Source organism: Coloeus monedula, assembly GCF_965178545.1.
Source record: "Coloeus monedula genome assembly, chromosome: 5".
Taxonomy (NCBI): Eukaryota; Metazoa; Chordata; class Aves; order Passeriformes; family Corvidae; genus Coloeus; species Coloeus monedula.
Genome location: NC_138785.1, coordinates 31,843,020 through 31,867,246, shown reverse-complemented (window position 1 = coordinate 31,867,246; position 24,227 = coordinate 31,843,020). Strand labels below are relative to the sequence as shown.

Below are 24,227 nucleotides of genomic sequence, written 5' to 3'. Positions count from 1 at the left end.
TAGAGAAATAAAGCTCAGCAACAGAGACAGAACTGGAAAGTCTTTTACAGAGATGAGAGACCATTCTCTTAATTGGATTATTGCAAATCCATTTACCAGGCTCTTAAATTGGAATCTGTTCAATCTCTGGCTTTCTCCTATCAGTAGCCTCTGGCTAGACAGTTTATCCTAAATTGTTTGGTATTAACCCAAATTCTTTTTCTTGTTGCAGTAGATGTGAAGTATGATTTACTGTTCTAGAAACAGATCCATTAACTTCAGTGCAAGGTGAAGTCTTTCCATTAACTTTAAATGAATTTTCCCATTGCTCTGTGTTGGCTTTTTTTGTTAGTGGGGTTTTGGAGGGTTTTTTTTGTTTTGTTTTGGGGTTGTTTTCTTTTTTTTAACTCATAAACCTTGAATCTTAAAGATTCCTGGGGTAATTTTGAAAATGGGTCCAAGCTGTCAGATGAACTGGAACCATTTTTCCTTACTGGCAGATCTAATAGTTATAAACCTCCATTCTCATCGTGATACTTTTACAATATACATGTTTTGGATTTACCTAGAACTCTTATATGGGCACACAAAATTAGAGTGATACTGTAAGATTGAGCACTTCTGTATTGAAGTGTTCTATTCCAGGCATTGTAAAATCAATGTCTTAAATTCAGTTACTGAGAAGAGGGATCTTAAAAGTAAATATTCCTTTTAGGCATCATTCAAATGAATTTTGCTGCTTAAGTGCTCATGAGAAAAATATCCTACCATGCCAGTGAAGTAACTTTGCTTATAAGTAAGCCTGCATGTGCTACTTTATGATGCTTCTTAGAATCCAAAGAGAAGTGCTGTGAAACAGAATGGAGACAAAGGCTCTTGTTCTAGTATTTATAAGGAAAAGGAAGGAAGATGAAAACACTGAAATAGATGATTTTACATAAAATTGAGCTAAAGCTACACCTAACTTCTAAGAAATGTAGAATTGAGTTGTTTGTGTAACAGTTCTGCAGAGAAAACCCCAGACTTACAAGGAAGCAGCAGTATTAAGCACGTCATTCTACAGTACAGCTGTGTATCTGTGCTGGTTCTCATCCATAACTTACAATATAAAAACAAAACCCAGCTCAGTGAGAGGTGCTTGGGGATTAAAGTACTTAAATATTATTAGCAGTTTTTTGTAAGTTGTTACTTCAAGCTGTCACTAATAGTTTCTAAAACAGTAACAAAGTGCTGCAATGCTTAAAACATACTGAAGCTTTTTTTCTAACTGGCTTAAGTTTCCATGGATTTAACCATATGTTTAAATCTTATTAACCTAGAAAGTAGCATGTAAGAATGTCAGGCTAGATACAGGTAGCTTATGTATTGCATATTTCAGTTCTGAACTCATCTTTCCTAGCAAAACACTCAATGCCTGAATGATGTTTAAATATGAAGTAACGATACTGTGCAGTCTGTGTGTCTGAAATACTGGTGTTGAGGATTCCTTCTCTTCTACTGTAAATCAGGGATTAAAAACTCAGAGAGGTTTGACTTGTTTTCAGTGAAAATGTTTTAATTGCAAAGGACTTGGGAGTTTAGCCAATAGGTAGCAGTTTGTTTTCTGTGGCTCTTGGCTGTGTACAAACCTTTAAGATGCAAACTAGGTGGAAGGAGAGGGCAGACCACTTCTTACTGGGAGGAGCAGTGTGTGGCTTTTTGAATTATTATATTGGCTGCATCCTACATGCAGTCTTATCTGTACTATAGTTGAAAGAAGATGCTGTATTATGCAATTATAGTTAATGTTTGCACTTTTTCAAATGATTATGTAGTTGTTGACCCAGTCCTTCTGCTAGATGAAGAGTGAATGTTTTTGTCCTTTACTTGCTGTCTGTATGGTTAAACATAACTGGTTTTAGTTCTGGTAAATGTCAGTGGGAAAAATGCAGATCCCTTGGATAGAGTACCTAAGGTGTCTGTGCATGGGTTTCTTCTAGGAGAAATACTCTTCTTTCAAGCTGTGCCTAAATAATATTAATGTCAGCTCTTGCATTTTCTGTCAGCATAATATGGTCTTTAGGAGGTTAGCATTTGTGACACTGCAAAGAATTACTGAAGAAAAATATCCTTTGTGCCAATTGAGATCAATTTTCACAAAGCATCTTTGCTGAAATATGTTTGAAGATGACGGGGGGGGTGGTTGCTTTTTAATTAAGAGAAAAGGTGGTCAGAAATGAGTCTGAAATAAAAGCATCTCAAATAGTTGGGGTCCAGGCATGATGCAGGCACGTGTGTGTGGAGAGGGGTCTCTGTGGCATAAGCAATACTGGATTCAGTACACAGTGGCTTCTCTAGGAAGGCAAACCACATTGTACTTATACAGTACAGACAGCTGTAAGCCATCTTTACCTGTCCTTTTGAGCTTCTTTCAGACTGACAGCGCAGTACTAAAGGTGGCAATACCTAAAACGTGAAGGTCACTTACAAACCAAAATTATAAACGGGGCTGAAAAGGCAGATCTCTGTAAAATCAGTCATCAGAGAGGTGCCCTCTAATTCAACAGAACATACAATTGGGTGTTACTTCGAGTGAGAGTCACATTTAAGATGAGTGGGCCTGTTTGCTTTCTAAATTGTTATTTTTTTCATTGAACATGGCTGGAGCGCTGAGAATATCAAGAGGAGATTTATCTCTGCTTACTTTCACCTCTACCATTGAAGTGTTTTTGTGTAAGCCTTAAGCAATACTATTAAACTCCAACCCCTCTTACATTTTGAGGAACTTAGCAGTGCTTTGTTACTTCTGTAAAACTGGGTTGGCATTCCCCTTTTTTTACAGTTTGTTGCTATTCAAAATGCTGCTTATGCTGAAGCCTGTGCTGCTTTGGACTCCTGTCTAACTACGCCTGCTAATTATCTTTTCTAAATGGCTCAGTACGGGAAGAGTAGGATTAACATTTGAAAAGGCCTCATAATTAACCCTAAAGCCGAAAGGCATTCTTGTCAGACACATCTTTGCACAATTTGTACTTGAAAATAATTTCTAGTTTCAGAACCTAACATGCTAGGACATACATTTTTTTTCCCCTCAGGAATCAATTCTTGGTCCTTAAACATTTAGCACATTTTTGTTTGTGTTTATTTTTGTGATTCAGGAGAACATGTGTGAGATGTGAAAAAGGTTCTGCTAGGTTTTTAGGTTAGAGTTTGTACCAAGGAACGTGAAAGTAAAAGCAGAAATAATAGTTTGATGGCTGTGATTCTTGCGCTTTCCATGGGACTTTGAGAACTCTCAAGACTTCCCCAAAAACAGCACAAGACCTCACTTTGGCTGCAACATGGTTTTATCCTTATCAGCTGACAGCTTTTCTTGCATGACTTCTCCTAGGTTGGATCCTGTGTATCCATAGCTCTGTATGTCAGTTGGAGTTGTATATTCAACTGGGGAAGAACTAGGCAAGAAAGGGTGTTGGCTGCTGAGGAACCCTACATGGTAATATAAGAACGCTGTAATGCATGCATGATGAGAAGCTGGTAAAATGGCATTGTTTTGTAGCTTTAGGATCCAGTTCTGCAAACACTGTGCAGCAGACTACTACAATAACAAATTGAGAGACCTTTGGTGCTGTAGTTTCTGCTGATCTTTGCAAACTGCAAATTTCATATGAATTGTTCACAATTAGCAAGAGTTGGCTTTCGTGTTGTAAAACTTACAGGATGACACTTTATAGCTGATACTTTGTTAGATAACTGAGTGTTACGGTGTGCTGTGTATACGTGCAAGAGATACTAGAGCTAGGCTGTGATTTGTGTTGCAATCTGTTCACTGTGTTAAAAAAACCCAAACCAAAACCAGCTATTGCACTAGCTGTACTTTAAAAAAAAGCAATAACAGGAGCATCTTGTAGCTTTTCTCTTCAAAGGTGCTGTCTGTCATGATCACTTCACTGTTGACTGTGAATTTGGTAAAAACATGTTAAAGAAATTGTCCTACGTAGTTTACTTGGCACATACAAGTTGAAATTTTTTATGGTCAGCCTGTGTACTAATGAATACAGTTGGACTATTTACATGACCACCCAGATCTTTAAAAATCAAAAACCTTCTATCCATTTATGGTGCTAATAATCTCAGATACTGTTAAGAGCTGGTATTCTCTTATTACACATGAACACTAAGGAAAGCTGTTATGACACCTTTTCAATAAAGCTAAATTTCTCTACATTTTAAGCCTGTTCCAAATGCTTTTTATAGAAATACAACCCTTTTCTATTTCTGTTTTGTATAAAAACTGCAAAAAATAGTATTTTAATGCAGGAAAACATTAGGAGTGTATAGCATTCTAAATTACATGTCCAATTCTAAGTTTTCATACATTTTAGGATAGCTAATCTTTTGAAACTCAGTCTAAAATGTAAGAATTGTGCTAGGTGGGATTAAGGGACAGGCTAGTAGTTTAAAGAAAATCATTCTCTGGCTTCATCACTGTTGAAGGCTTGTAGAATGAGGAAAGGATGTGAAATGGACAAAGCTGTATTAGGAGGACATTGATTATGCAGTGTAGATGCTGACACTTTAAAAAAACTCAAACAACTTGTGATGAACATGACCATGTAACTATCTAAAGAACGGAAGTGAAAACATAATTCTCAAGGCAGTTCATAGTAGGACATCATAAAAACACATGAAAGAACCTTAAACTAGACTGTTTATATTGTGAAAGAGCAAAGTAACTTTCTAGCTTTGTTTGAAAGCTTCACATGCAACTTTTTCTTAAGATGAAAAACTCTCTTGTGCCTTCTGTTGCAGAAGCTATTGTTGCCTTCCCTCCTGTCTTTGGTTATGATTTTATTGTAGATAATGAAAGACAGCGCACTTCCAGATCTTGCAGAGAGGCATTCTTGGGACTTCCTATCCACAGAGAATACTGAGCCTTTAGTTCTTGTTAAAGGCCCCTTCCTTGCCAGCTTGCAGTTGTGAAAGTATCTGCCTGTGACAGGTATGGCAATCCTGCTGTAGCTGGCTCTTAAATGAGCATGATGCCTTTAATTCATCCAGACACGTGAATGTGTGGAGCAGGTGCCATGTCCAGGTACACTGGTGACACTGCAACACACTTGTCTACTCTGAAGTGGTTGCACCCTGAGGCTTTGGTCACTAAGCTGCTGTCCTTCATATGCTAGAATAAATTCTCTTGAATCACTTGCACCTAGTACTTCAAGAAATAAACGGGCTTCTCTAAGATCTATTTGATGGAACCTGTGTGTCAGTGCAAAGAATATTCCATGTTTAGAGTAACTTAATTAAAGGCAGAAACAAGCCCACCATCTAGGATAAAACCAGGGCTGGGTGGGGTTTTTGAGTGAAGGTGAATAGTCTAGTAACAATAGTCTGGATTGTCTTCCTACTTGTCTCAGTGCCTGCTTTAAGAGTAGGACACTTGGAAAAGCCAAAGATTGAACAAAGTCATCCATAGTAGTCCTAAGCCACATTGAAATATAACTTTCCTATCTTGATTACTAGATGCTTCAGAGAAAATGGACTGTATTTTTTTTCATTTACAAAAAAAGTGCAATATTTAGGGAAATACTGAGGCAAATGGCTGCATGTTTCAATGCCCTGCAAAAACAAAATCTTTGCAAGCATGTGACATGCACTTGACCAAAAGTAGGTGTTTTTTTTAGCTTTAGTATCTGCTGTGTTACAGAAACATGTTTCAGTACACTAGTGTAACTCAAAACTTTCAGCTATTTTCAACGTGCTTTTGACAAGAAGAGTGTTTTTTATGAATGAAGTGCCTGTGGAAATAAAATTCCAAAAGTTGCCTGCAAGCTCGAATAAAGCATATAAAACCACAGCCCGTACTTGAAGAGAATGGGTGCTAAGTCAGCAGCTGCAGAGAACAGCTAGTCAACAGTCCTAAGCATTGACAGGATTCAAAGACTAAGATAAATTTTGAGAGAAGAATATTATGTTGCTTTCAAGAGTTTACTGTTCATTAAACTTCCAATGCTTCTGCTTGGGCCTTAACTCTGTAACTTGGCTGTCTTTAAAGAAAAATTAGTTCCTTTGAACTATTCTATTTTTATGCTTATTTTTATGCCAGTCTCTTCTCTGGTGGGGATTTTTGTTTGCTTGTTACATAGAGTTGTTTTTTGACCTATTAAAAGTGGAGTACCCAAATGCTTTGATTCCTCAGTTTGGGACAATAGAGTTTTTTGTTAAGCGCAGAATTAAAGGGAGTGTGCATTTTATTACACTGATCCTAGGACTGAGGAGGAATAATTTCCATGGAAAGCACTGTAGTGCTAAAACTTGTATATGTAGTTTTTTGGGGTATGCAGAATATTAGTAAAGTACTTGGATATATTTTGCTGTTAATTTCATGCTTTAAAAAGAGGCTATTTGGTTATAATTTAAATTGGAGAAACTGATTTTAATGTTGCAACAACTATTACTTTAATTTGAAACATCCACTTATGTACTGGTATCTTAGAGCAAAAGTTGCATTTTATCACATTAATTTCGATAAAATTTTTAAATTAATCTCTTATGTGGAATTTAATCTCTGGACACCCTAGAATTAGCTATATGCCACTGAAACCAATATTTCAACTGCATACATAGGGAAGGAAGGCATTTTTTTAAATCTAGTTCTTGACTAGACTGAGAAGGAAGTGAGGCTAAACTACTCTTGTACAAAGAAAACAGGCAAAAACAGTAATGTGTTTCAGCTGTGCTGAATAGTTTAGCTTCTTATTTTCACACTACAGAATTCAAATTTTTTTTGAGACTCAGATTTAAAATGTCTTTAGTTCAGCTAAATTTTCACCTGTTTTTATATATTTTTTCTAATAGATGCATTTTATTGGTGCACATTGTAATTAACCACTGAATTTCTGCCAAATATGGACAAAATAAAAGCTGGATTCTGTTCTGCCAGTTTAAATCTGTTCTTAGTTTTTCTCTTTTGTTTAATTCATGGCTGAGAAAATGTCTATTGCTGTTTAGATTAAAGAGACAGTTGCCTTAATTGCTTAGAGGAAAACTGACCGTGACCATTTGAAGCTTTATGTATTTCTGAAATTGCTGTAACTTCTGTATAATTGCAATAAAACATTTTTAATACAGTTCAGCCACTATTTTATGAGCAACTTGTCAGTATCTTTACTGAATGTTCAACTGTTTAAAATAATATTTTTTTTAACACCACCCTATTTAATGGATAAGCACTTTATTCTGTGCATTTTTTATTTTGGGGGATCACTTTAAAGAAGGAGCATTGTGGGTAAAGCATGAATACTCTTCTCTGTTACCAAGGGGATATCAAGAGCACTTACTAAACCCACTGATGCTGCAGCAAATTATTGGGAAGACCATACAGTGGTGTTTTTCAACATCTAATTACCTCTTGTAGGGCCTAAATTTTGTATTGCTGATCAGCTGGAAAAAGTGCACTAAGGTGTGTACTGTAGGGTGTGGAAAGTTACCCTCAAAACCACTTGTGGGTGGGTCGGGGGGATTGGGGTGTTTGGGTGTCTTTTGTGTGTTTGGGGGGGTTTTATTTTTTATTTGGGGCAAAGGAGGAGAGCTGCACGGCTTTTTCCTCTGAAATGTAAGTAGCCCTCTTCGACGTGTCTCTGTGCTGTTCTGCATTTGCCGAGCAGTTATGGAACCTAGAGCTGGGACATGGTTCTAGGTTTGTCCTTGGGTCTGAAAACAGAGACTTTCGGTGTGTTACCTCGAGCTGCCAGTTTTTTGTGTTCGGGAAGGGGGAAGAAGGATCATCTGTATTTCCTTCCCTTCTAAACCGCTGAAAAAATAGCTGTTTGCGTAAAGAGCATTTCAAAGCAAGTCCTGGGGGGGATGGAGGGGAGCGCTCACTTTTTTGTTGTTTTTTGTTCTTGGTGGTTTTTTTTCACGAGCTCGACATACGTGCTTATCTTTCATCCTCCATAAACTTCAGCTCTTGTCCCCTCTTGCGGGGCGGTGTCGGGGCCTGGCCCCGCTCCCCGCCCCCAGGCCCGGCAGGCCGGGGTCAGGGCGCTGCCGGCCTCGCCTCCCGCCCGCCCCCGCCATCTTAAACCGCTACGCGCCGGTAGCGAGCCGAGGCCGCCGTTCCCGCAGCCCTGGGAGATGGCGGTGCCGAGCTCGGCAGCTTGGACGTGGCTGCTGCGGCCGCCCACGGCCACCGAGCTGCTGCTGGTGGCCCTGTGCTGGCTCGGCTGCTACTGGCTGCTGCGGCGGCGGCCGCGGCAGCTGTCGGGGCTGCCGCCGGGCCCCGCGCCCTGGCCGCTCGTGGGCAACTTCGCCTTCGCCCTTCTGCCGCCTCCGCTGCTGCGCAGGTGGGCGGTGGAGGTGCAGGGCGACCGGCTCTCCCCCGCCTTCTCGCCCCATGTCTTCCTCACCGGCCTCACCAAGCTGTACGGCAGCGTCTTCCGGCTCTTCGTGGGCAACCGCCCCTTCATAATCCTCAACACCTTCGGGGCGGTGCGGGAGGCGCTGGTGCAGAAGGCGGACGTGTTCAGTGACCGGCCCTCCGTGCCCATCGTCCTCATGATCACCCACCACAAGGGTAAGCGCCCGGGGGCGCCCCGAGCCCCGCTCGGGAGCTGCCGCACGCCCGGCGATGTCCACGGTGATGCTTAGGAGCGATACGGAGCGGGAGCTGCTCGGGATCGTGGCTGCTCTGCCGAAATTTATAAATAACTCCTACGGATTGTGGACTGAACCATTTCCTTGCTTTTTGCTCCTCGCATGTGTCCCTCGCCCTGCTGCTGACAGAAAGCACTCAGAGAGAAACTCGCCCTGGCTCGAGGTGGACGTGCAGCATCCCCGTGAAGTCGGCGGTGCTGTACTGTGCGCCACAGAGCACCTTTGGGTGGCTGAAATGCCTGATCCATTTAGATCTGTGTGCAGTAAAGGGACTGAGGAGCGGCGAAGAGAGCTGGGGTGGCTTAGACTGTTGAAGAGGAGGCTCAGGGGAGACCTTCTCGCTCTCTATAACTGCCTGTAAAGGGGGTGCAGCCAGGAGGGGGTTGGTCTCCTGGGTAACAAGCGATAGGACGAGAGGAAATGAAATGGCCTTAAGCTGCTCCAGGTGAATTTTAGGTTGGGCATTAGGAGGAATTTCTTCAAAGAAAGGGTGATTTGACGATGGAGTGAACTGCACAGGGAGATGGTGGAATCAGCATCCCTGGAGGTGTTTAAGGAAAGACTAGACATGGCACTTGGTGCCATGGTCTGCTTGATACGGCTGCCTGCTCGCAAACTACTGCTGCTGTGATGTTTGCGAATGTGTTATTCTGCTTGTCAAAGCTTACTGAGCATATTTGGATTTGGTTTTGGGTTTTTTTTGTTGTTGTTGGTTTTTTTTAAGAGTTCAGAGGAGAGTTACTAGCTTTTGCAAAAAAAAAGGCATGAAGAGTTTAAACGCATGATTGCAATACTGCAGGTAGAATTTCTTCATGTTTAGTTCTTAGGTCATTATGGATCTCAGTGTTTATGGAAATCTACTCACTCTTTTTCAGTTTAGGAGGTGTTTTTCAGTTTAGGAGGTAACAGAAGGCTTATTAGTGTGCTAGCTTGTTGTAAAACTTATATTTTTTCTAAGGCTAGATAAATCTATTTTTTAAGTACCTGAAACATTTGTCTTCTTTTTTTTTTTTTTCCCTGTACCAGAATTGCTTTAGTAAAGAGGAGAAGAAAGTGAGGGACCTAGGTCATGTTTATTAAAATGCTATCAGGTACCATTGCTGAAATCAGTGTAAAGAATAAAAAAAAAAAAAGATGAATTATCTTGGTTTCATGATATTAGTCCAAGACAGATCTTACTGGCACATTGTTATCATGTGTATTTTTAGGTACAGTACTTTAGCAAGAACTGGAGGAGGAAAGGGGTAGAGGAGTTAGATAATTTTAGCAGTGCTGTGAAACCTCATGTTCAGGCTCATGGCAGATTTCTTTTTCCTTAAATGCCATGAATTTCATCTGTTTCTTGTTCTCTGTCAGACGTTTTTGAATATGGTGAAGCAGAGTAGCCCGGGCAGTTGGCGGCTTCCACCAGTGGGTGCTCCAGGAGAGCTGAAAGTACCAGGAGCGTGTTGTCCACAGCCAGAGCGTGCTGCAACCAAGCCCATGGATGGTGCCTGTCTCTGTTGTGCTGTGGCAGGGACACTGTGTTGCTTCTTGGTTTGGTTTTATTTGGAAAGTCACCAGAGCTGTGCTCTGCCCAGTTGTCCATAAAGCATCCCTAGCTGTTCTGTAGTGCTTGTGTTAGCTGGTGCAGCACGCTGAATTGCCACAGATGCAGGAGTACTGTAGAGTGCACCTCAGAGATGGTGGATTCTGAGTGCACAAAGGGAAGAGTCGGTGAATATGGGCAGTGGAGGGCCACCGCCCCCGCAGGCTGGTTCTCCAAAAGCCAGTGGAAATTACAGATGCTGTCAGGTGCTGGCTTGGGTTTAGTGGTGGCATGAGGAGATGACTGAACCTCTGCGGTGCTGCGTTTGTGCTAATGAGTGTTGCTTTTTTCGTGTGTGGTTCATGAAGGAGGTAGATGGGTTACAGCACTCAAACTGGAGGCCTCTTAAGATTGGTTTGGGAGCCTCCTGAGCATAGTTTCAGGAGTTCATGGGTGAGGCATTGCTGCAGGTCAGGACAGTGACAGTTGTGTTAGTATGTACTAGGAAAGGGAACAGTAAAAGCAGGATGAGGTGTAACTTCGGATCTACCACCCACAATTTGGGTGCTACAGCTCTGGCAGGTTTAGTGTCCATTTTGGGTTCCTGCATGTCTTTGGGTTCTTTGGGTCCCTTCGTTCTGTAAGTGAGCTAAGTGATATGAGCTTACAGAGCTATGTTCTTGTAAGCTACATTTGCTGATGTAGTTTTGTCTTTAGCCTGAGCTGCCCTGCCAGGTATGGGGTAGAAAAGAGAGGGGCTTATCTGAGCTTTGTGGCTCTATTGCGTATAAGATGCAAATAAAATAATTGTGCCTGGGGGAGAGCAGGTAGAAGTATCAGAAATGGCAAATACTACATTTCAGCAACTTGATTAGCAAAGGAGGGAGGCCTTCTTGGCTGGATAAAAAGAGCCGTAAGAACTTAGGGGAGAAGGTAGAGGTCAATTCTTAATTGAAGTCTTCTGCACATACGTCTGCAGGAAGAGAAATAGTAGAGTGAGGAGAGAAAAGAGATTTCTGTGGTTTGGTTTTAGTATTTTTAGTTTTTTGTATTGTATAGCTACGAAAAGCAACAAAGACTGACTCTGCAGAGTAGATGGAGTCTGTGTGGTTGTCTGCCTGTATAGCCCTGCCCTGTGCATATCCAGATGTGGACGTCTGACAATACAGAAGTTGAATGTTATTAAGTGTCATGACTGCTGTATTTGTCAATGTTCCCATTATTGTAGCAACACTAGAGCTAGCAGTAAAAAACGGGGGGAGAGGGAGAAGAGGAAGTAAGCCTTTGCCAGAATGTGCGTCTTGTAAGGATTTTAATTTTTTCCATTTAAAATGGGGAATAAAATGAACTCTCTGGTTATGTGAGTTTGTTGGTTGTATTGAAAGGGGTTCATTATCAGCCCGTAGAAATTAGGCCCCTGTAGTGAGCATGAAGTCCTGGTTATTGTTGCTTGAGAATTTATTATTGTATTTCCTTCTGGGTTTTTTGTTTGTTTGTTTTGCTTTGCTTTAGTTTGTTTGCAGGGGAGGTTTTTTTTGTTATTTGGGGGGGGGTGTGGTTTAAAAGTAGAGATGTCTGTGCTGACTAACGTGACCTTTTAGGGCAGGCAGATTTTCTCTGAAATCAGCAAAGGACTGTTCCATTATTATAGCTTGGTAGTGATGCAGTTGAGAGTTTTCTTTCTTCTCTTACCTATGTTATTCTATCTTTATGCTCTTCTTCTTCCTTAATCTCTCTCCTGTGTTATTCTTTCCCAGTTTACAAATCAGTTATTAGTATTGTGCAGCAGTTTGGGGCTTGGGGACATCAGAAAACACCCACGCTCTCTGCAGGGCTGCTGGAGAGGCTCACTGGGTGGGGGGAGGTGTGTTGTTGGTGTTAGCTTTCTGTGGGGCTAGGGGAGTCTCTTTTACCTTCAAGACAATAGGTCTGTTTTCTTTATGAAAGTTTTGGATCCTAAACCTCATTTTCCTAACAACAAAAAAGGGAAGAGATTGTGGATGCATAGCGTGTTTTGGAAATATTTGTTTAGGGATAGAAATGGTTTTGTTCCAAGAAATCCATGTTTCTTTCACAACCCAGCTACAAACCCTGGAAACTCAAGTTGGTTCATGGGCAAATTCAGCCTTAAATACACCTGTTTTTTCACTTAACCTACTTGAGGACACCAGTGCTAACAGGAAACAGTAGAGAGACAGGAAATCTGGAAAGTTTTTGGTTCTGTTTTTGAAGGAGCAGGAAGTGGGCGTTTGAATAGATTGCCTAAGGAATGTCTTCAGGTAGAGAAGATGAAATTCAGCTGATTCTGGGCTTGTCTTGACTCTTCCTAATGTTCTTGTTTAGGATGTTTGAAGCTAGGTCATGTGTTGTGTTCTTTTAGCATTAGGGGCTAGGAACATTAACTTGTAATAGAAATGTAGGTAATGTTAAATATTGAAACATGGTGCATCTTCCAGTACTTACGTACTACTTCTGTTTTCTTATGGCCATTTCGCCTTTTAAATTCAACATTAAGATTAGCAGTTGACAGAAGAATTGATGTTGCTTTTATAAAGTAACTTTTTATTTTCAGAAAAAAAACCAATGTAGTGTCACTTTACAAGAAGAACAAATCCAGAACTAGGTCATGTTTGATGACTAAACTTTCTCAGGTTAACCATGGAGTACATTAGAAATAGCAGGTTGTGTATTTGTTACCCTGTGGTGTCTTTGGTGTGGTCTTTTGATTCAACAAAAGAGATGTTTCTGTTTGTAAGTGAGTAATAGGGATTTAATTTAAACGGTGTTTCATAATGACACAATTATGCAGAGCAATTGCCTAGGGCCATCAAAACTGTTGAGATGCAAATCAAGCAGGGTTTTGCCAAGTGTCTCTGAACCTGTCTTCACCTTTCCAGTTTTCTCACAGTGTGAGTATTTCTCCCAGTGTGAGTATCCTGTATTTTTATTATAAAGAAAAAGCTCGCTTGTAATAGAAACACATGAAAAAAGTATTGAGAAGTTTGTATAACATGAAGGGGAAAAAAATGCAAATCAGTTTGTGTTTTAATGTCTTCTATTGTGCCTTGCTGAAGGAGTTCATGTCTCAGGATGTGGAGGAGAAAAGGCTGTATCTAACATATGTCCCAGACTAACATTTCCCTCTTCTCGATCTATTTGTGTCTTGCAAAGTGTAATGAACTAGTGATGTAACTTGGATATTCATTTCACTGATTAGGAAAAGGAGAGACAGTGTTTCCAAAAGCTATTATAAAGAACCTTGTGTTCTTCCTTTAGCTCCTAGCCAAGTGCTTGGAGGAGATTTGCTGTTACCATTTCCCTCTCTTCTGGCTCTTGGGTTGCAGGCCTGTCTGTTTCTTATTGAAACATTTTGGTTTCAGACTCTCCCTTTTCCTTTCAGGTGTTATTTTTGCACCTTATGGCCCTGTCTGGAAGCAACAGAGGAAATTCTCTCTCTCAACACTGCGTCATTTTGGAGTAGGGAGACACAGCTTAGAGCCTAAAATCATTGAGGAGCTGAACTTTATAAAGGAGGAAATGCTGAAGCATGGAAAGGATTCATTTAATCCCTTCCCAATCATTCGCAATGCAGTGTCCAATGTTATCTGTTCCATGGCCTTTGGCAAGCGTTTTAACTATGAAGATGATGAGTTCAAGACGATGCTGAAGAACATGGCCCGTGCCCTGGAGCTGAGCGTGAACAGCTACATGATCCTGGTCAACATCTTCCCTTGGCTCTACTACCTTCCCTTTGGGCCTTTCCGGGAGCTTCGGCAAACTGAGTTAGATATTACTGCTTTTCTGAAGAGAATAATTGCCCAGCACAGGGATACACTGGATGCAGCAAATCCCCGGGACTTCATTGATATGTACTTCATCCATGCAGAAGAGGAGAAGAACAACAAGGAGAGCAGTTTTAATGATGATTATCTGTTTTTTATCATTGGTGACCTCTTCATCGCAGGCACAGATACTACTTCCAACACGTTGCTGTGGTGCCTGCTCTACATGTCTCTTTACCCTGAAGTACAAGGTAAGATTATTTTATTCTAGGTGATTTTATTCCAGACTGTAAAGCTCCAGATGGATTCTCAGAAACAGAAGCAAACAGCGGCAGTGAAGAAATAATTTAGAATGCCAATGGTTTGTGCGTACGTATAATTTGAAGGCTGGTGTGTAATCAGACATCTTCTGTCCTGCTGTGCTAGCATGATTTCTAGGTTAGTGCTATATAGTAAGTGCTAAATGTCCCTTTAATCTGTGAATTTCTTCTGTCTTTGGACAATTTTATCTTTCCCAAGCAGTTCCAGAAAAACTTTAGCATGTTTGAAAAACTTTGGCAGTTGTGGCATTCCAGGCATATAGTAGTGATATAAGATGTGTGAAGAACGTAGTGGTAAGGTCTGCTTTTATGCCTCCCTGAGCAGGGAGGTTCTTGAGTCCTGTGACAGAGTCTGGGGAAGTGAAACACTACCTATTGTAGAGGAAGATCAAATCAGAGACAGCTTAAGCAAACTGGACTTGCACAAATGCACAGCACCATCTGCCAGTGTCATTAGGGGGCCTCTCCCCATCAGTCTTGAGTGGTCATGGTAGTTGGGTAGGTTGCTGATGATGAGGGGCATGATAAGGGGCAGGGGGGGAAGACACATGGAACATGTGACCACAAAACAGAGGCAGAGCAAAATGGTCTTGTTCAGTGTTAGGGAAGGATGACTGAGGGGAAACCTTATGCTGTCTACAATTATCTGATCAAAAGATGCTAAGAAGATGGAGGCAGTCTCCCCTGAGGTGTGCAGTGGAGGGAAGGGAAGCAGTGGAGACAACAAGAAAATTCCAATCAGATACTAGGAAAACAAATTGCCCTGTGAACATGGCAAAGGAGTGACACAGATTGCCCTGAGAGTTAACAGAATCTCTGTCTTTGGTTCAAAGCTAAGTGGGACATGACCCTGAGTAGTCTCATCTACTCAGTTGGATCTGCCTGGAAAAATCTCTTTAAATAGGTCAAGATCATGGTTTATTGCACAAAGTCAACCAAACTGTTGACAAAAGATTGCAAAACAGGGCACCAGTACTGTACATGGGAGAGAGAGTTCACTGGGGACAAATGTAAAGTAAACTTTTATTGCATAGGCTTATTCTTCTGGTTTTGATGTTGTGTGTTATCACTGCTTGACTTGATATGCAGTTACATGGATTAGATAACAAATGGAATCTAGAAGAGTTTTGTGGTTTTTTAACCTCTTTTTCTTCTGCCTGGTACTGTATGTGTATGTGCATGTGCTGGTCAGTTTTCACTTTTCTGCTGACCTCTTAACAGTTTCATTACCTCTGTCTGATTTCCCCTTTCCTTATGTTGTGGCTCTTGTCAAGTAATCTAAATATGCTCAGTAGTCCAGAGTGTATCACCTTTAGTATCCCATTCCTTACATCCTGATTGCCTTGGAGTTACGTATGGGCCTCTTTTTTGTTTATTTCTAGTAATACATTTCTCTTAAATGTATTTCCTCCCTAGAGAAAATACCTGAATCATGTATCTTTTAGAAGTAGCAAAAGTTGCTTGCAGACATGGAAAGGCAAACTAAGGGCTATCAGAGGAAAAAAAAAGTCTTTTTCTCTTTATAAAATAGTTTTGCTTTTTACAGGGAAATAGAGAGTGATGTGTATGGACAATATGGTGAAGTCATGGCACGTATTTAGTTTGTTCTGTTCCCTGACTTTGTTTTGGTCCTTGGCTTCTGAAGATGTGTGAGATTTTTAAATATGTGAAAAGTAGTGGAGCAGTTCAAATAACAAGCTGTTGCAGAGGCTGCTGAAGTTTACATTTTGTGGCTGGTAATGTGAGCAGCAGTTTGGCTGCTTTCTCTGTAGTTCCTCTGCATAGTTCTCTGTACAGTTCTATTATAGCATATAGAAATGAGTCGTTCGGGTTAAAGCATTGGTGTGACATTTGGCATGAGACAGCCAGCTTAATTTTTTAATTTTTTGTTATCTATTGAAAACTTTATTTATTTGTTTAGGTTACTGTGGACATGCATGCCTGAATATAGGGCTATAGTATCTCCCTAATAAAAGTTGCAAACCTCCACAAAGAAGGTACTGGAGAGCCATGCTGTCAGCACATCCCTTGCTGTATTTTTTGTATTTTATAATGTTCCTAATGCATGAGCGTTTCTTCTGGCAAACCCAGTAGGTGGCAGCAGCGGCTCGTTAGACACAGTTCAGGAAGCACTTGTGGATGCTGCTCGGGAAGTGGGGACAGTTTTTTTCATTGAGCTTTTATTTAATCTTGTATCACTGCTAAGAGGAGAAAAGAGCAAAAACTCAGAGTATCAGCTGCTTGGTTGGAAAAGGCAAGCAGGACAACCACAACGCATGCAGGATATAAAGGGTAGAAAATGAAAACTGACTTTTATTATTTTTGATTAAAGGTTAGTTCCAAGGTCTCCTCTTTCAAGATTGTCTTTTGTGGTATAGCCAGATTGCAAGTTACCTGCAAGAAAAGGCACATCATCCTGTATATACATAGGTGAAGCAAATCCTGAAATTTGGAAACTTCTATGAAGAGAATTACTTGCATGCTGAGCCTTCAGTGAAGTGAAAGGGGCAAGTAAATAGTTTGGTATTTTTTGCTTCCCATGAATAAGAAAGTAGATAAGCTCATGAACATTTCTGACTTTGCAGAAAGGCTTTGTGGGAAAGGAGCATCTGCTGCTGTCTTTGGGGTAAATGGGACGTAGCTGAGTTTAGGTTCTGTAAATAGAAAGTATGAGATGGCAAGAATGAGTTAAATAGCTTCAGTGCTTGCAGTAACAGCACCAGAATTCTTGCTCCAGAATGAAGTATCTAAAGCAGCTGCATGAAAAACTTTCCCATCACCTGACACTCAGGCGCACACTGCATGCAGTTCTCTTACTGCTGAAGTTTTTAATTGCAGAGCAGAAAGCTTGATGTTTTCATCATTCAAATTACTATGTAGGTAAACTGCTGAAGTAAGATTATGAATACATTTGGAGTAGCAGCAGGACTTTTCCTGTACTTCTCCAATACTAAAGGGCTAGCAATGTCTGTCATTTCAGTACCTTTACTCTTGACAGTTGTCAAGATTGTGCTTGGTCGTTTTTATCTTAACTGAGTCTGTTCCTAAGGCTAATGTTGGCATAGCTGTTTCAACTGGGAATGACATCTTGAAGTAATCTTTGAGAAATCTTTGTAAACAATGAAGCAAACATAGATGAAATTGAGATGATGTCTTCTCGTATGTCTTTTGACTTCTTTATTTTCCTTGCTTCCTTTGAATAGAAAAGGTTCATGCAGAAATCGAAGCAGTTCTAGGACGTGACAAAGTCCCCTCTCTTGCTCACAAGGCTCAAATGCCCTTCACAGAGGCAACCATTATGGAAGTGCAGAGGATGACTGCGGTTGTTCCCCTTTCAATTCCTCGAATGGCCTCAGAAACTGCTGGTAAGCTTTTCTAGAGACTTGTTACTACACCATTTCCTCTGGGGATGCAGATCTGATGGGACAGCTAGTGATAATTTACAAAGATCTCATTTACATATTATACCTGTAAAACAAATATGTAAAATGCTCTGTATAGGGAGTAGGTGGCCTTGACATACTCCTCTGTGTAAGAAGCATGTCTGACCTGACATCCAGCAGGATTTTTCTAATCTTGAGTGATTTCTTCTGTGGGGGTCAGCTGGTACTGACTAATGTGCTTAGTCATAGTTGGCAACTGAGACTCCACCTTTGTACCTGAAACAGCAGAGTTGTTTTTGGCATTCTGACACAGAGGTCTGACAACATCACTTTAGAGTAGTTGGTTTGCTAAAGGCTTATACCATTGACCTCCACATGTACAGAAACATTAAGAAATATTCTCTTCCAATTCTGTCGCGGGTTCGGTTTGTAACCGGGCAGAAACACCAATTTAGCGTAGTGGTTTGGTCCAAAATACTCATTACTGTTTATCTGCTGTGAGATAAGAATTAGGAGAAATGCAAAGCAGGCACCAAACTTGAAAGAATATAAAGTTTATTAACAGACCTAAAAGAGGGAAGGAAAAAAATTATACCACCTTCAGAACTCTCCTCCTCCCCCCACCTTCCTCCCTTCTCCCACTGACAATGTGAAAAAACAACCCTTAAGATGTTCAGTCTGTTTACCACTTCCATAATAACCTTGTTCAGTCCATTTAGAAAGAGAAGTCTCTTCTTGCTCATGCTATGAAAACATTATCACAACGAGACAGCCGCCCACTTCCAAATATTGTTCAGTCCATTTAGGAAGAGGAGTCTCTCTGCCTGCGTGTGAGTCCTTTCCCCCGACTTGCAGCTTTTCCCGCAACTGCTTTCGAGGGTCCACTCTTGAAGTTTTTTGGGGTACAATTTTAAGGTTGAGCCGTTCAGAAACAAAAACAGAGGCCCTTCTCCTTCCCTGGGAGCAAAGGGTCTTCATCATCTTCATCGTTAAGACTATCTCTGGGAACATCTCTAGGAACTGAGGTTTTCTCCTTTCCCGTTTGGAGCAAAAGTCCTCATCTGGTTCATCTCTCCCTGTCCAAACTTCTCATGAAATTACAGCTGCGTCAGCATCTGCCTATCTCAGCACAGGTGCTTTTGCTTACGAGTTGAACACTCCACCCCCCATATCTTCATGAAATTACAACAGGATACTCTGATATATCATAGCTTCACAACAGAATTTCAGCTTTAAGCATCTCCTCTTTCTCTTCCCTCAGGTTTTCAGCTCTTCACAGCAATAAAAGGGTTAATCTCACCTCGGCCTTGCAGCTTTGCAGCTGGAATGTTGAATTTTTCTTATCGAAGTGGAGAGGGGGGAGAGCCGAGCCGCTCCGGCTGCCCACGGCAAAGCAGTGGGGGGGTTCCACGGCTGGAACAGGTCCATGGCTCCAGGATGGCCGTGGCCCGGCCCGGCCTGGCCCAAGCAGGGCCTGGTCAGGCCTGGTGGCCCCCACACGGGGCCCGCAGCCACCTGTGCCAGCGCCAGAAACGAGAGAGAGCCTGGGGGGGAGTTTGCCTATTCTTAAATGTGGATCACAGAGGTGGTCACAACTTTAAGTGGCTTAGAGAATTGTCCATATTCAAACTGGCCAGCTGATAGGTTCTATCAGTTCCCAGAGGAAACTGTAAGCACCCCTTAGCAAGGACGTCCCTTCCGGGACTATGCTTGCTAACCCATGACAAATTCATCAATGTGATTTCTAAATATTGCTGAGCACTGGCTAGAGTCAGTGTGAAATAGCAATACTTGTCTTTTAAACCCATTACTGAATTGATCTGCTTTTTTAAATGTTTTGTTTTGCAGGACAGTGAGGTGCAACAAGCTGAAATGAAACTAATCATTTTGAAACCCTTGTGTGACAACAATTCAAAATCCATCCTTTGACTGTGGTGGGGCTCTGTGACAGCACAGGAGCAGGAGGAAAGTGGGTCACTGCATTGACATGCTGCAGAGTCCATTTCTGACAATTGCTGCTTCCTTCTCTCTGCAGAAGCTGTTGGTGTAACTTGATGTCTTTCCAGCTCCTCATGCCTGCGTGATTCTGACTCAAGCAGGGTAGCAGAGATCACCTTTGCCTTAAGCTTTTGCTAGATTTGCAGCCCACAGCTAGGGATGGATATAATTTTTTGTGACATCTTCTAGTTGTCTTTTTAGTGGTATGTTTCCCATGTTTCCTTCTAGCAACTTGTCACATCTCTGTCTCTGCTTTTGTTTAAAGTGCTCCAGGGATATACTATTCCTAAGGGGAGTGTGATTGTGCCCAACCTGTGGTCAGTACACAGAGATCCTAACATTTGGGAGAAGCCGGATGAATTTCAACCATCAAGATTTCTGGATGAAAATGGCCAGCTAATAAAGAAAGAGTCATTCATTCCTTTTGGAATGGGTAAGACAATCCATGTGAAGTTGTTAGTTGGGTGGGTGGGTGGGTGGTGGTGTTTCAAGCATAGGGCCTTGGGGGTAGGAGATATAAAAGTTGCACATAGGACCAATTACAGAAGTAGATTTATTATCACAGTTGGTGGCTTGGCAAAATGATTTGGGTTCCTAAATAGCCAGTCACCCGACAGAAATTATAAATTGTCCTTTGATATACTACTTTTGCTGTGGATGTAAATACTCTTAATATGAAGTAGTACAGCTGAGCAAAGCTTAGACTCAAATACAGGAGGCCAGAGCTTCAGAGTTCATAACTTAATAGTAGTTTGAGCCTGTTTTGGACTATGGTAGCACAGGAATTACATGTGTGTTAACAAACAGGTCAACTGTATAAAGCCAGTAATACATCTCTTCTAACTGTTCTGTAGGTAAACGTGTGTGCATGGGAGAGCAGTTGGCAAAAATGGAGCTGTTCTTGATTTTTGCAAGTCTAATGCAAAGTTTTACCTTTCTGTACCCTGAAAATGCTGCAAAACCATCCATGGAGGGAAGGTTTGGTCTAACTTTAGCTCCATGTCCATTCAACATAATAGCTTTGAAGAAATGATGCGACGTCAACAAAGATTAAGCACAGAAATACTGCACTTTTAAAATGCAGCTCTTTTTTTTTTTTTATTTCCAGCTCATTTTGTTACTTTCTTTCCAGAAAAAAACCCCAACTGCGTAGGCTTTTCTAGCCAGTGAGAATGATCCATTTAGACTTCTGGAAAGAGAAGATTTTTTTTGTCAACTGTTGCATTCCACAAATGAACTGACAGCATAGTTTTTAATTTGATATTAAAACTTGGTGGGCTTAAGCTTTGTCTATTACTATCAGTTAGTCAAATGTTGATTTAAAAGAATGGTCCAAAACATTTGTTACATTTATAACAATATACATTTATAACATTTATATCTAGCAAATGGTAATTGTAAAAAATCGTGAAAGCAGCACATAAACATTTCATTTACCAAAGGAATGAAGCACATAATGTAATATTAAGAGTATTAATGAATGAGAGATTGTTAGCATTTTCTGTGTAAAGAAATATTGTAACTGAGCTTGAAAACTACATATACTTTTTGGAAATTAACGAATGACATTACTTTTAACCTTGGAGGGTTCTTTTTTGCAAGTAACTCATAGGTGTACTAGGTTGGATCAAATCAGTCTGGATTCCTGGATCCAAGCATCCTTGACATTCAGGGCTCACTATAAAAAAGCAGGTACCAACTCTGAAAACCCAGGATTTGAGGCCAAATGAATCCTTGGATATGCCATATTCTCAACAGGAAATGAGTATGCAGTATCTGGATGCAGATGTTTTATCTCAGAATATAAACTAGAGTGGAATTCTCTAACAAGAAACAGCAGAAGTTTGTTCTCTCTGGTGCCAAACATATTCAAGACATCTGTGCTGCCTCTTGGCATTCAGTGTTTCCCTCATGGCAGCAGTGGCTGCAGGCTGGACGAGGCCAGCAGCTGCTCACTGGGGACAACGCTACATGTGTAGTCCTGAAGTCAAGGCTTGCACTCAGGTTTTTCATCCACAGGCAGTGTGGACAGTACTGCCACAACCTCTGGCTTTGAGAACTGGAGTCTTCAAATACGGCGTCACTCCAGCAGTACAGGTGAAGGCCTTACACATTTACCATGAACAGAAGGAAGCTGACAAACTTGAGGTTTGAATATAATGTCTCCCTCTGTTATCTTCCCTAGAGAGTAAAAATATCTGTCGTTCATATAGTATTAGTGTATCAGTACCTTACTCTTTTCACATGCAGAATCTTAGTGCTGGTAACCACTGTCAAACCAGCTGCCAAGGAAGCCTCATGTAAATTGTTTCAGAGCAGGGCATTCAGTCTTGCCTTGTATTTCAAACATGGAAAGAGATCTTTTGGGGGGAATATGTAACAATTAACCTTTAAATGGTTGTTCTTAATCATTCTTAAATCTCTTTGCACTCCTTTTGATCTATCAGAATTTCATATCACATAAATTAAGTTCTTACATACTCTTCTAAAGATGTTTTTTCCCCTCACTGGAGATCTAGAGAATACCAGGAGCCCTGCTAATGTCAAGTTTACAAGACTGGAATGTGAATTTGAATGTCATTTAGAATTGGGTATTCCATAGCAGAAACTAAACCTAAATTGTGAAAGAAGAGACAACTTTTCAGCTTTAATGTCTGGTTTTGTCACTTTTAACCTTGAAGTTTTAAAATCCAGGTAGTGCCTAACAAAGACTGTAAGATAGTTATTTTGCATTTAAATTAAGGTTTTCTGTTACCTGTTTTGAATAACAGAGTGCCTTAATTTCAGAATTATGTATTTGGTTGTTCTCCCACTGTTTGTGTGAGAACTTTCAGTTCTTAGATAGGTTAGCTTTGGACTGTATAGGCTTATGGGTTTGGGGTTTTTTGGTATGAAATTTTTGAAAACTTAGTACAATATAAAGTTGAGTTTGGTACCAATGCTAGTGAACTTGCTCTGAAATGTCACAGTACTGGAGAATTAAGCACTTTCTTTAATTTAATTTTGTATTTTCCAATGAAGAAGTACATTCTATAGAGTTAGGATTTTTGTCTGGAAATCCTAAAATTATGCTTAATTGAGAAGCTAAAATTAAGTGCTGATAATATTTATCTTTCTGTTGAAATGCCTCCTTAAACAACATAATGATGTTGGTGTGCAACTGATCACTTGTACAAAATACCTGTCCTTTTAATCAATGAGGACACATTTGAAAAGCACTTTAGTATTTTTTTACAGATTCCAAAGAGGATGCTATTCACATAATCCCTTGGTATGTGAAACTGTACATATTTGTGCTTGTTTTGCCTGCTGAGTTTAGTTTAAGATGTCACCTTTGAAAACTATCCTTTAAAAATTAGCCTTCTACAAAAACTACTTTGAGAATGTGTTTTTTGGTGATACCTGTAATCAAATGCTGCATCGTGCGACAAGCTGAAATTACTGGTGAGAAGTTCTAACCATGTCAAGGTCTGCTAGAATACAGGATGCTGTTGGAAATGACAATAAAGACCTGCCTTTCATACCTTCCAGGTGCACTGAAATTTTCACAGGATACCATAAAAATAGCTAAACAATAGCATAAAGGCAACAAAATCTCTGTGGTTTTCAAAGTGTGTTGCCATCTTTGGCGAACTGTAAAGCGGTAGCAGATTTGGTTTGTGTTTGTAAATGTATCCTCCCCCTGTCTTTTTTTAGCAGAGGAAGCATCTCAAATTCCTTGTTGAAAAATGTATGTCCATGTAAGTGAGTGACTGTTTCTGAATGCTGTAAATAACTAACTTTATTTCTAAAATTACTTTGCTTCAATGTGTTTTTATTTTGAATAAAGTAATTCCCAAGTGAGTGTTTCACAGCTTTGCGTAGTCATTTCAATGAGTTCCACTTACTGAACTTGTGGTGTTTGGCATCTTACATCTTGCAGAAAAAGCTTTTGAGCAAGAAAATGTTAAAAATGCTTTGGATGAGGAGGAAGGAGGTGGGGAAACAAAGTGAAATTAGGAAAATAACGCTGCCAGGCATGTTATGATCAAATGATAGATTATGTTTTAAAAACACTGTTACCCACAATAAAAGAAGAGGGAAGGGTAGAGATGAGGAAGATAAAGAGCATATGAATTGTCAGCAGGAGATGTGCAGTCTGCAGGAAAGAAAATCTTGGGCAGAAGTTGAGGTGTAGTATTTTTTGGACTCTTGGCGTAGAGGGAGGTGGAGGGCAGAGGGGGAAAGGGGTGCCCAGGGGGGAGCCTGAAGTAGAGGGCAAAGAGAGGCCTCAGGAAAGCAGGAGATTCTTCCTCATGGAAGGGGGTGGGCTGAGCAGGAGTCAACTGAAGTGCTTTTGGGGAAGAGATGGGTATCAGCATTGGTGTTAACCAGGAGCTGGGCACTCGGGAGCAACAGCTGTGGGTGGAAATCTTGTGTCTTTTGCCCTGGCTTCAGGTTGCAGGTTACTTGGCATACTGCTGTTTTGTTTGGTTTTGTTGTTGTTGTTGTTTGGGGTTTTTTTGGTTTTTTTTTTTTAGGAAAATAAATTAATTACCACTCAGCTGTCATTTGTATACACAAAGTTCAGTAAGGGTGAGTCTCTGGGTAAAGCTGTTTC

At 40.8% G+C, this 24,227-nt stretch overlaps 1 protein-coding gene across 1 annotated transcript; it reads left to right on the top strand.

Annotated features, from left to right (window-relative positions):
- Window positions 1-8,089: 8,089 nt before the first annotated feature.
- Window positions 8,090-23,435, top strand: CYP2U1 (cytochrome P450 family 2 subfamily U member 1). Its single transcript, XM_082282183.1, has 5 exons — window positions 8,090-8,536; window positions 13,545-14,177; window positions 17,450-17,611; window positions 19,893-20,060; window positions 20,482-23,435. The coding sequence occupies exons 1-5, from the start codon at window positions 8,098-8,100 to the stop codon at window positions 20,658-20,660; spliced, it is 1,581 nt and encodes a 526-aa protein (XP_082138309.1). The 5' UTR covers window positions 8,090-8,097; the 3' UTR covers window positions 20,661-23,435.
- Window positions 23,436-24,227: the final 792 nt, after the last annotated feature.